At 41.0% G+C, this 15,137-nt stretch overlaps 1 protein-coding gene across 1 annotated transcript in view; it reads left to right on the forward strand.

The window, feature by feature from the left end:
• The window catches only part of LOC128850251 (guanine nucleotide-binding protein G(q) subunit alpha-like), a 102,394-nt gene that overhangs the window by 11,985 nt on the left and 75,272 nt on the right, over positions 1–15,137 (forward strand). Inside the window, exon 2 of the mRNA XM_054053248.1 lies at positions 9,651–9,835. Within this exon, the coding sequence (XP_053909223.1) occupies positions 9,651–9,835 (185 nt within the window). The remainder of the gene's footprint in view (positions 1–9,650; positions 9,836–15,137) is intronic.

Here is a 15,137-nt window from a genome sequence, read left to right on the forward strand (position 1 = left end):
CAGCCCAGGCTGCTTCCAGTCCTCATGATGAGCTCACTTGCCCTGGTGACCATCAGGTTCAGTATTGCATCCCCTCAGGTGGGGGTCTTTATTACCTCAATTAAGAAGTTCTTTTTGATGCACTCTAGAAGTCTCCTGGATTGTCTACAGCTGCCGTGTTACTTTTTGAGCATATGTCTGGGTGGTTGAAATCCTCCAGTAGGATGAGAGCTTGCGAGCGTGAAGCCTCCTGTAGCTGGAGGAAGAAGGCTTCATGGTTTGGCTGGGCAATGCCTGGTGAATGTTGGCAGCAGCTATTTAGCACTTGCAAAATATGAAGGAAGTGTCCTGTTACACCTTGAGAAACAATGAGCTTGAAGGACTGTTGTAAGTCCTTCTGTTTTCTGCAAAGTGTGTTGTTAACTGGTGCATGGTTTTTCTCCTGAAGGAATTGAATGCTCTAGGACTCAACTGCAAGCGATAGAGTTTGGATGCCTACGGTATCCCTTCTCTCTCTGATCATAGTCTAACTTTTGGTCATGGTCAGACTTAATTTTATGAAGAGGAGGATTTGGAGCCTGTGGGACTATATTGTCCTATGTGCCTGTGGTGACCAGCAGGTTGTGCATTATTTTCAGATGTGGATGAAAACAGCTGAAGCATAGTTGGGATTAGACTCCTGCTCTCAAGCACTGATGTGTGCAGCCTGAGCTTTTGTACCCCCTGGAAATTAGTTTCCTTGTCGAGTAGAACATTTAAGCCCTTGACTAATTCTGCTTGTTTGGGAAGTTTGGGGTTAGTGAGTCCACAGTGAGTATGCTGCAGCATCATCTTGCAGATGTGTATGTTGCCATTTCACCCAGACCTTTAATTAGCATGGCTTGGAATCTTACTGTGCTGCTCCTTGCTTATCAGTTGCTCATGTGCTCTGGGATTTAAAAAAGATTATTTTGAAGACACTTCTGGGCCACTATAACTGGTTGCTTGAGGAAAAACAGTGAAACCCTTATTTCTGAGGGTTAGGCCTCAACAAATACATCTCCTTTAGCCTTCAAGTAGTTATGATTGGCTCTGCCATTATTTACTGAAAAGGGCAGACAGATTTCTGGTTTTTCCTTTTCTCAGAACAGAATAGCCTAGACTATTTCAGTTGGAAGTGACCTACAATGATCATCTAGTCCAACTGACCAATTCAGGGCTGACTAAAAGTTAAAGCATCTTATTAAGGGCATTGCTCAAATGCCTCTTAAACACTGACAGACTTGGGGCATTGACCACCTCTCTAGGAAGCCTCTTCTGGTGTTGACCGCCCTCTTGGTAAAGAAATGCTTCCTAGTCTGAACCTCCCCTAGTGCAGCTTTGAATCATTCCTGTATATCCTGTTTTGATCCCAGGGAGAGGAGGTTAGCACATCCCTCTCCACTTCCCCTCCTCAGGAAGCTGTAGTGAGCAATGAGGTCACAGAATGGCAGGGATTGGAAGTGACCCCTGGAAAACATCTAGTCCAACCCCCCTGCTAAAGCAGGTTCACCTAGAGCAGCTTGCACAGGAAAGCGTCTAGGTGGGTTCTGAATACCTCCGGAGAAGGAGTCTCCACAACCTCTCTGGGCAGCCTGTTCCAGTGCTCCATCGCCCTCACAGTAAAGAAGCTTTTCCTCATGTTCAGGTGGAACTTCCTGTGTTCCAGTTTGTATCCATTGCCCCTTCTTCTGTCGCTGGGTGCTGTTGAGAAGAGTCTGACCCCATCCTTGACACCAGCACCTTAGGTATTTATAAGCATTGATAAGGCCCCCTCTCAGTTGCCCCTCAGCCTCCTTTTCTCCAAACTCCTTAGCCGTTCTCATAAGGCCTTCCAGCCCTTTCACCAGCTTTGCTGCCCTCTGGACTGCCAGGGCACTGCTGACTCCTGTTGAGCCTGCTGTTGACAAACACCCCCAGATCCCTTTCTGCAGGGCTGCTCTCCAGCCACTCCTCTCCCAATTTATACTTGTGCCTGGCATTACTCCCTCCCAAGTGCGGAATCCAGCATTTGGTCTTGTTAAATTTCATGCCGCTGATGATTGCCCAATGCTCCAACCTACCCACATCCCTCTGCAAGGCCTCTTCTCCCTCGAGAGAGTCAACAGCACCTCCCGGTTTGGTATCACCAGCAAACTTGCTAAGGGTGCTTTCAACATCCAGATCACTGATAAATATGTTGAACAGGACTGGCCCTAGAACTGAGCCCTGAGGAATACTGCTGGTGACCGGTCGCCAGCCAGATACAGCCCCATTCACTACAACCCTTTGAGCCCTGCCCTTCAGCCAGATCTTCCCCCAGCGTGCCGTGTACCTGTTCATCTGACAGATGGACAGTGTATCCAGAAGGATGCTGTGAGGGAGAGCATCAAAAGCCTTCCTAACATCCTGAAAAAAACATATCCACCACCTTCCCTCCATCCACTAGGTGTGTGACTTTATCGTAGGAGATTGAATGAGTCAGACAGGACTTTCCCTTTGTCGACCCCTGTTGACTGTGCCTGATGACTGCATTATGCTTTAAATGTCTTCCAGTGGCACCCAGTCTGATCTTCTCCATAATTTTAGGGCATACTAAGGTTAGGCCAATAGCTCTGTAGTTTACTGAGTCTTCCCTCATGCCCTTTCTGAAGACTGGAATAATGCTGGCTAGCTTTCAGTCAGTGAGGGCCTCCCCAGACTCCCCAGACCTTTGGAAGATGGTTGAGAGGGGTCCTGCCTTAACATTGGCTACCTCCTTCAGTACTCTGGGATGAATCCCATCAGGCCCCATGAACATCCAGCCAATACAGCTGGTCCCTTACCATTGCAGTGTCCACAAATTGGAAAGGCACTGTTCCCGTAGTTGTGGTCCTCTGACTCAGGGGACAGGGCAGCCCAAGGTCAATGAGTATCGTTAAAGATTGAGGCAGAAAAAGCATTGAATGCCTCTGCTTTTTCTTCATCCCTCTTTGTCAGGCGACCGTCTTCAAGTGTTGGTCCAATGTTTCTTCAGACCTGCTTTTGCTATTACCACACTTCAAAAGCCTTTCTTGTTGTCCAAGAAAGTAGTAGAGCTTTGGCCTTTCATGTCTTCTCCCTGCATTTGTGAACCAGGGCTCTGTAATCTTCCTGCGAAGCCTGACCTTGTTTCCAGAGATCATTCCATTTCTTTTTCCTCCTGGGTTCCAAGAGGGGTTCCCTGTTCAGACAAGTTGGTCTTCTGCTCCTCTTGCTCGACTTGTGACACCATGGCATTGCCTGTTCCCGTGCTTCTCAAAGGTGGTTTTTAAAGACTGACCAGCAGTCGTGGACTCCTAAGCTCTCCAAAGCAGATTCCCAAGGGCACTGCTAAGTAGCTCCCTGAATAACTAAAAGTTTTCTCTCTTGAAATCCAGGGCAGCAACTCTGCTGACCTTTTTTCTCATTCCACTGAAAATTTTGAACTCGATCATTTTGTGATCACTGTGACCAAGACAGCCACCTGCCGTCACATCTCCCCCATGAGTCCTTCTCTGTTCACAAACAACAAGTCTAGGAGGGCATCTTTCCTAGTTGGTTCGCTGAGTACTTGTGACAAGAAGCTATCTAGTACAAACTTCAGGAATTTCCCAGACCTGCTCGTCACAGCAGTATGGCGTTCCCAGTTGATGCCTGGGAAGGGCTACCGATGCAGAAATTTCTCCTAATTGCCTATAGAATAACTCATCAGTGCTACCATCCTGTCTGGGTGAGGGGTAGCAGATACCCACTACAAAATCTCCTTTGTTTTCCATGTATCAGTTTTATCAACTTTTATGAAATAAATATGCTATGATTATAATTTAATCAACTGGAGCAAGGTTTAACAGTAGAGAAATTGAAGATATTCCAAATTAATTCTTGCTTTCACTCTGGTGATCAAAAACTTTTGCAATATATTCTCTTTATCTCTGAGTTTTCTACCCTTATTCATGTTAATAAAGCCATATTTTGCAGTAACGTGTTAGGACTACCTAAAGAGTAAGGATATAAGAATAAAATCGTTAATAAGATTTCTATGAATAACCTTTCCTGAAATCATTATCACTTTCCTTAATTTATTTTTCCAAACCATTCTGTAAATTAATTTTTTTAATAAGTGTGACTGTATATTTGCTCTACTACTGAAATCAGTAAAATTGGTAACAGGAGATCATGAAGTGGTTTATTATTATTATTGAAAATGGTCTGAAGCTCTCTTCTGTTCACTTACATGGTACAAAGATCTTCAAGGAGAGATTGAACAGCTGGGTGTGGGGTTTTATAAGAAGGAGTTGTGTCTGAACGGCACGCACATTCAATGGAGGTGACACCATTCTTTGGTGGTGAATGGGGATCTCTAAATTGTAAATTCTGCGAAATGATATCTAAAGTCAATGCGGAGTCTGTTTATCAGAAATTGTGAAGTTAGTGGAAGGAGTAGTGTTTATATTAATATTTTTCCTTGTGTTGAAAGATGATAGTTTTCAAAGGAACTTGTATAAAAAAAAATTGAAGGACTTTAGGATAATAGTGTTGTTATGGTGTTATTTTTTATACATCTAAAAGGGCTAGGCTATAATTTTTAGTCATTATAAGCTATTATCTGTAGTTTCTGTCTGTGTCCAGGGCAGTCCTGTGGGAACAAAGAAAATGTCCTTAACTTCTGTTGTATTTCCCAGAGTTTATTTTTCACAAGATGATTTCATATGTTCCAATCCTACCTAAACTGTAGCCTCTAAATCCATTTTATCTGATTTAGAGACTACAATTTATCAGAAAGTTTTTTTTCTGCTTTTAACTTAAAAGAATTTAAGATCAGTTATGTTTCCTCCACAAGTTCATGGACATATGCCTTCTTACAGTTGCTGAAGAAGGACTTGCAGTCCTGGTATAATTTTAAATAAGCCAGTTGACAGCTGTTTGTGTACCTGGTTGCTTGTTTTTTCAGTTGAACTGAAATTATATTAAAAAAACTTATGAAAAATGTTGACTTGTGTGGATAACGTTTTCATAGCTGAAAATCTAAGCTAAAAATTGAACTTGAACACTTTTCATTTGACTGTTGTGCAAAGGAATGACATATAAAATAAATGTTTATTTCCTGGAAGTAAAAGTTTCCATTATGGAAAAAAAAAAAAAAAAAAGGATGACAGACAAGCTACAAGTCCTCCCTCCCCTTGTGTAAGCTGAAATTGCATTATGGTTCTTTGTCAGAATATCAGAATAGGGACTAATTCCCTCCAAATGGAGTTCAGTCCAGCTGAGGCCAGTCACAATTGGTGTCCCCAGGGGTTGGTGCTGGGTCCAGTCCTGTTCGGTATCTTCATCAGTGACCTGGATGAAGGGATCAAGTGCACCCTTAGCAAGTTTGTGGATGACACTAAGTTGGGAGGAAGCGTCGATCTCCTGGAGGGTAGGGAGGCTCCACAGAGGGACCTGGACAGGCTGGATTGATGGGCTGAGGCCAGTGGGATGAGGTTCAACAAGGCCAAGTGCCTGGTCCTGCATTTGACACACAACAACCCTGTGCAGCGCCAGAGGCTTGGAGAAGAGTGGATGGAAAGCTGCCTGGTGGAGAAAGAAAGACCTGGGGGTGTTGGTTGACAGCCGACTGAACATGAGCCAGCAGTGGCCCAGGTGGCCAAGAAGGCCAACAGCATCTTGGCTTGTATCAGAAACAGCATGGCCAGCAGGACCAGGGAAGTGATTATCCCCCTGTACTCTGCACTGGTGAGACCGCACCTCAAATGCCTTGTTCAGTTTTACACCCCTCACTACAAGAAAGACATTGAGGGGCTGGAGTGTGTCCAGAGAAGAGCAATGGAGCTGGTGAAGGGGCTGGAGAACAAGTGTTATGAAGAGTGGCTGAGGGAACTGGGATTGTTTATCCTGGAGAAGAGGAGGCTGAGGGGAGACCTTATCACTGTCTACAACTACCTGAAAGGAGATTGTAGAGAGGTGTGTGCTGGCCTCTTCTCCCAAGTGACAGGTGATAGGACGAGAGGGAATGCCCTCAAGCTGTGCCAGGGGTGGTTCAGACTGGACATCTGGAAAAACCTCTTCACAGAAAGGGTTCTCAGGCACTGGCAGAGGCTGCCCAGGGAGATTGTTGAGTCCCCATCCCGGAAGGTATTTAAAAGGTGGGTAGGTAGGTGAGGTGCTTGGGGATATGGTTTATCACGTATCAACAGATGAGCAGAAGGCTGAGGTACTTAAGTTTTCTGCCTCAGTCTTCACTGATAACTGCTCTCCTCGCCCCTCCTGGGTCATGAGACAACAAGATGGTGACCAGGGGTGTAAATCCCCTCCCACAGTAGAGGAGGATCAGGTTTGTGACCACCTGAGGAACCTGAACAGACATAAGTCTATGGGACCTGAGGAGATGCATCCCAGCGTCCTGAGGGAATTGGCTGATGTGGTTGCCAAGCCACTCTCCATGATATTTAAGAAGTCGTGGCAGTCAGGAGAAGTCACCATTCTGCGTTTAGGGTGAGTCCCTGGTGACTGGAAGAAGGGCAACATTGTGCCCATTTTTACAAAGAGTAGAAAAGACGACCCTGAAAACTACCGACCTGTCAGCCTCACCTCTGTGCCTGGGATGATAATGGAACAGATCCTCCTAGAAGCTGTGCTAAAGCACATGGAGGACAGGGAGGTGATTAATGGCAGCCAGCATGGCTTCACCAGGGGCAAGTCTGGCCTGACCAACCTAAGTGGCTTTCTATGATGGGGTAACTATAGCAGTGGACACGGGAAAGGCAACGGATGTGATCTATCTGGACTTCTAGAAAGCCTTTGACATGGTCCCCCACAACATCCTTCTCTCTAAATTGGAGAGATATGGATTTGATGGGTGGACTGTTTGGTGGATAAGAAACTTGTTGGATGGTCGTATTCAGAGAGAAATGGTCAATGGCTCAAAGTCCAGATGGAGATCTATGACAAGTGGTGTCCCTCAGGGGTCTGTACTGGGACCAGTACTGTTTAAAATCTTCATTGATGATACAGACAGCAAGATTGAGTGCACCCTCAGCAAGTTTCCAGATGACACCAAGCTGAGTGGTGCAGTTGCCGCACTGGAAAGACGGGATGTCATACAGGGGGTCCTGGACAGGCTGGTGAAGTGGGCTTCCGAGAACATCATGAGATTCTACGAGGCCAAGTGCAAGGTCCTACACCTGGGTCAGGCCAATCCCCGTTTTCAGTACATGATGGGAGATGATGTGATTGAGAGCTGCTCTGCAGAGAAGGACCTGGGGGTGCTGGTCAATGAGATGTTCGACATGAGCCAGGAATGTGCACTCGCAGCCCAGAAGGCCAACTGTATCCGTTAAAAATATTATGGAATTATTAAAGCAATGTGTGATATGGTACTTTTTATATAAGAACATGACTCCATTGTGTAGATTTCAGAAAAAGGGAAAAACTGATATCTAAGGGTGGCTTGATACATTTTTTTTTAGTATGCGGTGGTTCTGCATTGCCTTGATCTAGGTAGAATTAACTATAAACTTTTGAGAAAAGTGCTGTTCTCTCCCCTCTGGTAGATTACATCCTGGTGGCCAGTCACTGCCCTGCAGACATGGTCTGTGTATTTGGGGCTTTGTTCTTGACTGTAGCACAGTCTTGGGATCATTGTGAAGGGTGGTTATGGAAGCAGACTCAATCTAACATTTCAGCTTTGGAGAAGTTTCATTGCAAGAACAACCATTTGTGTTTTCACATCAGAAGTAAAAATAGTATATAATATTGTGCTTGATTTTCTGGGAATGTGTGTGTAAGAAAGACTTGTGTCAGAAGTTTGTTTTATACATATGGGAGATGGGGCTGAAGGTTTCAGAACAAAGTCCACAGTATCTTGGTCTGCTTGGATCTCAGATTTTCAGGACAACATACTCTGTGATTTAAACTTTATTTCATGAGGTCATTGAGAAACATAATAAACAAACACAACAAACAAGGGCTCAGTCCCCTTTGCCAAGACTAGTCTATCATGTGAATTCATTTATCCACTATTTAAGTCATAAGGTTTCATAATTTATAACCCAGAACTCTTAATCTGTGTACCTATGAGCAAAAATCAGTTACCTAACCGATGGTGAGAGTGCTCACGCTTCCTCCTCTGTCATGGTGTGAGTGTCCCCTTTATCACACCATGAAAGCCTCAGCAGTCCAGCTGCTGTTGGATCTGCTTCGGAAGCTTTTTGGGTAAGCTGATGTTTTTATAGTTTTCTAACTTGGAACTTTGGTCTATGCCATTTCCACAAACTAGCAGATTCTGCTGAAACTGCCAGACACTCAATATGCAGAGATGATGGCTACAGGAGAGAGCAAGCTGCAGGTGATCATGGCTGCATAAGGTTCCTTTAGCTCTTTCTGGCCACCTGAAGTGGTGCTGCGTGGTGCTCACTTTGACCTAATGATGCTGCTCCCAGCATACATTTGGCCTTAGCATGAGCTGTGATAGCCAAAAGCTGAGCAGGAGTTGAGTGAGCAGTCACGCACAGTAAAGATAACAGCTTTTAGAGGTTTCCAAGTTAGATTTTGCAGTGTACTACCTCAGAAATACTTAAGGGTTGCCAGCACCTTACATTGCACTGTTTGTGAAATACACTACTCTGAGACACCTAAAACATCATGTAAAGCATAAAGGTTTTCTTTGTCCTGGGAGCCAAATATTAGAGCATGAATGAGACATGAAAACTTTATAAAAAATGATCAAAATAAAATCCAGGCTGAAAGGCTAAGAAACACTGTGCACAGGTAAATGCATTGCATTTCTTAGGGGGCTAAGTAGCTAGGTTGAACATACAGCATTCATATGGCTGTGCAACTTTTTGTTCTAAATTTCAGTTCCTCCTTACAAATTATTCATATGATTTGTTTGCATAGATAAGCTCTCCTAATCACAGAGCGACTGACTTGGACCAAAGGAAAAAATGTTGTGTGATATATTCAGTGCAAAATTCCCAACCAGCAGATCTTAACTTTAAATTGTTAAACATTCAGAATGTTAATTTATAAGTTATTATTTGTGCTTTGTGTAAAGTACAAAGATGAAAAGAAATTTAAAGGAAGCAATGATATTTTGTTAACAAATATGACCCAAATTTTAATTAAAGCTGATTTTATATGCTTCTGAGGTTGAAGTTTGCAGAACTGTAATTGTTATATCATTTGCCTTTCTAACGAATGCATGTATTTGTTGTATATTGCTGCTTACCATAATGTCATGAAGATTGGCCAAACAAGGTCATTATTTTTCTTACTCTGTGAGTTTTTGTGATAGAATATCTCATGGTAATTCCCTAAAGTTAGTTGTTCTTGAGAACAACTTTCAGGAATGGAAATTTATGCTTATAATTTTGAATACACAGTGGTATTTTCTAGATATTTTTGAGTATATTTTGTCTTAGTTATTAGTTTATTAACTTATTGCTATCTTTTTTTCCTACATCTGCTTTGTCTTCAAAATAAAAGTTTTAATTCAGTGCTGCTTCAGTTGTTACTGTGTTACTGCTGTTTTGATATTGTACTGGTCCTTGTATCAAGCACCTTGCAAGCACCATAACCACTCAACAGTGTTCTGTCCTGCACTGAACAAGCTATTTTGTGCAGAAAAAGTCATGTTTATGTCCTGTGGCTGAAGTATATTCTTATTTGTCTTGCAGGCACAGGTGAGAGTGGTAAAAGCACATTCATCAAACAGATGAGAATCATTCATGGATCAGGTTACTCCGATGAAGATAAAAGGGGCTTTACAAAATTGGTGTACCAGAATATATTTACAGCAATGCAGGCCATGATCAGAGCCATGGATACCCTCAAAATCCCATACAAGTATGAACATAATAAGGTGAGATTTTTGTTTATTTCCATAGATTAAAAAACTTTTCCTCTTTTATCTTTAGGAAATGTACTGAAGGTCTTCAAAAATTATACATCACGTGCATACTATATTCTACCTAAAGTTTAGAAGAAAATGGCTTCTTCCAGTCCTGCTTCTAGTTTTCTGCCCTTTGCACTGCTCTGACAACACAGGTGCTGTTCTTGTACAGTTAAGCCATTTTTCTGGTTTGTACCAGTGCTACTTAAGGTTTTCCATTAATATTATGTGGGGAAAAAATAAAATTATTAGAAAAATAGATGGGGATATCTGCTGGTGTGTGAGTATATTATGAAATAAAACTTTTGACACAAGACCTTAAGAATCAGCAAATTCTTTTGAAAGTGATGATATCATTGAAATTTAGAAAGAGAGAATACATTTAAAGCATTTTCAAGGTTTATTTTTGATTAATCTAACTCTTTCCATACTTTTCCATTCAGAAATTGAAATCAAATGTATAACTGATATAACTAGTATTAAAAAGGAAATTTGCATGTGTATTTCAGTTGGTTTTTTTGCTGTACATAAAGCACTAAATTTCCTAACAAGATGACTTGAAAAGTTAGTTGATTGTGAAGCGCACATTTTTCTTCAGAACTGATATTGACTGTCACTCTGCTGTAGTATATGAAAGCCCTAATCATAAATCAGTAAATTATTTCCTTGTATTGTGCTACAAAGTATATATTATAGTTATTTTTCAAATTGAGTGTTGAATTTATATAAAATGTTTTTATATAGTTGAAGTGAATTAGTTAGATGTGGCATAGCTGTATACACGTGTCCAGACCTTTCTAATTAGAGTTGTGTTCACTTTCTCTCTATAAAAATAACTTGAATGAAAGTGGACAAGTCTATCTTTGTGCTCAGCTACTTCAGAAGTATTCCCATCAGTTCTAATATGGCTAGGTGTGAAGCAAAATAAAACTTACCATAGTTGTCAATTCTTTTAAAAACTTGGGCATTTTTTAAAATTCAGGGGAATTAAAAAATGCAAGCTTATATTTTTTTTCTTTTTTTTTTCCTTTTTTTTTTTTTTTTCCTCCATTGAAAGCAAACTCATTAGCTTGCAACGTAAAAATCATAGGAAGGTTTGTTTTTGTTTTTATAGAAATGGACTTGAACAATTCTCAAAATTGACTGTCTGCAAAATTTTTGTAAATGTGTAATAGTAACTCACATCCAACCGCTGACATTCAAATTAACTTTTTTAAAAGCTGAGGTATAGTTGTATATATTTTAAAATCTTTTTAAGGAACTGTCTTTTTAGAAATCTGACCTGTGTATCTATGTTCACAGAATCACAGAATTGTTTAGGTTGGAAAAAAACTTTAAGATCATCGACTCATACCGTAAAGCTAACAATGCCAAATTCACCACTAAACCATGTTCCTGTCAATCCTTTCAAATACTGAATTAAGAAAATATTAACTTTAGCTTTTTAAACTTCTGATGTTCCAAGTGTTGTCCATGGTGGCTTAGAAGCCATTGCTCCAGGTAATGTAGTCCTCCATTTGTCCTTTTCTATCTTTTTTCATGTCTAATTGCTGAAGGATGGCTTTTTATTTTTTCTCTCCTGTTGTTACAGAAGTTTTACTAAATATGTCTACTACTACTACTTTTACCTCTTATTGTTTCCTTTCAATATAATTTCCAGAAGACAGTTGCCTCTTCTTACAGACTGTCAGGAAGGTGTCACTCAGTAGTGGTTAGCAGGCAGGAAATCTTACTGGAATCCATGCCCATAATTTCCTGTGAGACTTCTTAAATATTTATAACAAGATACCTAATGTGAGTAAGATAGTAGCAGAACAGGTAGCAAGAAAATGTAGAGACTGAAAACATAAAATTACGTCTTATTGTAGACCAATAAGTTTGATGTAAGTTTCAAAGAATGGTTCCATTGCTGAAGTTGTTTCTGTTTTTAAGCCTATTTCCTTTAGGTAATGTTTAAAAATTAAAATGATAGGTAATTTCACCTATATGAAATGAGACTGTCTAAGCCTTCAGTTCTGCAAAGTTACTTAAATGTTCACATTTTAGAACAGCTGCAAGCCCCCAAAATCTAATGAATTGATCACATTTAAGTTCATGCATGCACTAACATTTTATTTTGAACAGAGTAGGACCTTGATTATAGAATAGAGATGCTAAATATAGGATTCTGTAGACATAAATTTTCAATGTTAGCTACTCATTTTTCAGTGCATTAAAATTTCTTCATTCCTCCTTTTTATATTTCATTATAAGAGAAGCACTTTATTTTTTAAAAACATAATATTTTAATTGATTAATTACCCTTTGCTAATGGTAAGTGATAAGTCATATACAAAAGCATATGTGTGGGGTATGATGTCCATCTTTTATCTTTCCGATTCTACCATTTTGCTGCTAGTAGAGAGAATGGGTGGTGAAAATACGTGCTTACAGATTCTTGTAGATTTTGTGATTGCTCCTGCAGGGGTTAAAGGACAGTAACTATAGGAAGACGTTTCTAGGGTTTTGGGTTTTTTTGTCATTGTAGTTTCTATTTTATAATTATTTTTTCTCTTTTACTTCAGATATGTTTGTCACATAGTTATTTTTCTTATTGTGCGTCTGAAAAGGAACATTCATGTGAGCATGCATTCTCACAATAAAAATGTGAAATACTCTCAGGGCAACTTTTCTATGTAATAGAGGTCTGGAGTTTATTTTAAGGTAATGAATGAGATGTCAGAGTCTTGGAACAATTCTGACATTTTCCTTTATTAACAGTTGTTATATAACTATATGGGTAATTATATTATATCATATTATATACAAATATAAATAGAATATTTTCTTAGAGTAAAATATTTGTTAACCTCCTAATTAGTTCATTCATTTGTACAAGTTACGTGTTTAGATAGTCCAGCATTTAATTCTGAAATAATTTCAGATTGAAATATTTTCTTAAAATTCCTCTGAAATTTTAAGAAAATATTTCCTTCTCCCAGGAAACATTTTTTGGGAAACTGACCAATCCAGTTATGTTCCATTTATGTTGTGTGAAATTACTAAAAACTCTTCAGTCTCATGTCTTCATTGTTCATCTCTACTTACTCACAAGTTTTGCTTGAAATAAGTTTTACTTCCATGAATTAAGAAGCCATCTGCTTAAATGGACCATTTTTTCTGAAGATTTTGTTGGTCTCTCTTTTTTCAGTTTGTGCTTCCTATGTGATAGAAGTTGTAATGTCTGAAATGCAAGAAATTGTCCTCTTATTACACAATTCAGCTTTGGTTTAGAAAATTGACAAATTATTAAGCAAATTAGTTGTGTTTTTTAAAAAAAATATAAATGAACCAACTTTTTAAAATGAAATGTTTGATTTATTATTATTATTGTATTTAAAGTGAGATGTACTGCCTGATAGAGGTATTCACGTAATTGCTTTGATTGTCTACTATTTTTCTTGCATTTTTTTTTCTCCTTGATTAAAATAAGTATAAAGTCTAAACACTGGAGTTGATTACACATTCACAATATGTGATTCTGATCACATGCCTACCTGACATTGGAGAAACATGGTAGCACAAATTATTCATAGAATCATAGAATGACTAGGTTGGAAGGGACCCACTGGGTCATCGAGTCCAACCATTCCTAACAATCCCTAAACCATGCCCCTCAGCACTTCATCCACCTGTCCCTTAAACATCTCCAGGGAAGGTGACTCAACCCCCTCCCTGGGCAGACTATTCCACTGCCCAATGATCCTTTCCGTGAAATTTTTTTTCCTGATGTCCAGCCTGAACCTCCCCTGGTGGAGCTTGAGGCCATTCCCTCTTGTCCTGTCCCCTGTCACTTGGGAGAAGAGGCCAGCTCCCTCCTCTCCACAACCTCCTTTCAGGTAGTTGTAGAGAGCAATAAGGTTTCCCCTCAGCCTCCTCTTCTCCAGGCTAAACAACCCCAGCTCTCTCAGCTGCTCCTCGTAAGACTTGTTCTCCAGCCCCCTCACCAGCTTCGTTGCTCTTCTCTGGACACGCTCCAGAGCCTCAACATCCTTCTTGTGGTGAGGGGCCCAGAACTGAACACAGTACTCAAGGTGCGGTGCCACCAGTGCCGAGTACAGAGGGAGAATAACCTCCCTGGACCTGCTGGTCACACGATTTCTGATCCAAGCCAAGATGCCATTGGCCTTCTTGGCCATCTGGGCACACTGCTGGCTCATGTTCAGTCAGCTGTCAGTCAACACCCCCAGGTCCTTCTCCTCCAGGCAGCTTTCTAGCCAGACTTCTCCTAGTCTGTAGCACTGCATAGGGTCGTTGTGCCCCAAGTGCAGGACCCGGCATTTGGCCTTATTAAATCTCATGCCATTGGTCTCAGCCCAGTGGTTCAGCCTGTTCAGATCCCTCTGTAGAGCCTCCCTACCCTCCAGCAGATCCATGCTTCCACCCAGCTTAGTGTCATCTGCAAACTTGCTAAGGGTGCACTCAATGCCTTCATCCAGGTCATTGATAAAGACATTGAACAGAGCTGGACCCAGTACTGAGCCCTGAGGAACCCCACTTGTGACTGGCCTCCAGCTGGAGTTAACTCCATTGACCACCACTCTCTGGGCACAGCCATCCAACCAGTTTTCAACCCAGGAGAGTGTGCGCCTGTCCAGGCCAGAGGCTGACAGTTTCTGAAGCAGAATGCTGTGAGAAACTGTGTCAAAGGCTTTACTGAAGTCCAAGAAGACTACATCCATAGCCTTTCCCTCATCCAGTTAATGGGTCACCTTGTCATAGAAGGCGATCAGGTTAGTTTGGCAAGATCTGCCTTTCGTGAACCCATATTGACTGGGCCTGATCACCCGGTTCTCTTGCATGTGCTTCATGATAGCACTCAAGATCACCTGTTCCATTCAAAGCGCCTTTAAGGCTTATTTAAAATGGAATCTGCTGAGTACAAAACAGACATAGCTTTTACACCTGCAGGGTTCACTTGGACTACGCTAGCAACTTGTAGTTGTGCAGAAACAGGATTTCTGCCTCATCTAAGTATTTTAACAGCTGTTCTGACATAACAGAACCTTTCTGCAGTGTATTCCAGTTTTGGTTATTTTTATATATAATGTCATATGTTGCTCTATCATTTGATAATGAAACTAAGACCAGAATGATTCGTTGTACCAGCCTCTGAAAGCTGAACTTGCTTCTTAAAGATACATAAGAAGACACCTGTGTAATTGCCTTTCCTCTACTTTTTCTGTCAGCCCGGAACTTTTTAATAGTGCCTTGGCCTTTGAAAATTTAAAAC

Source organism: Cuculus canorus, chromosome W (genome assembly GCF_017976375.1).
Source record: "Cuculus canorus isolate bCucCan1 chromosome W, bCucCan1.pri, whole genome shotgun sequence".
Taxonomy (NCBI): domain Eukaryota; kingdom Metazoa; phylum Chordata; class Aves; order Cuculiformes; family Cuculidae; genus Cuculus; species Cuculus canorus.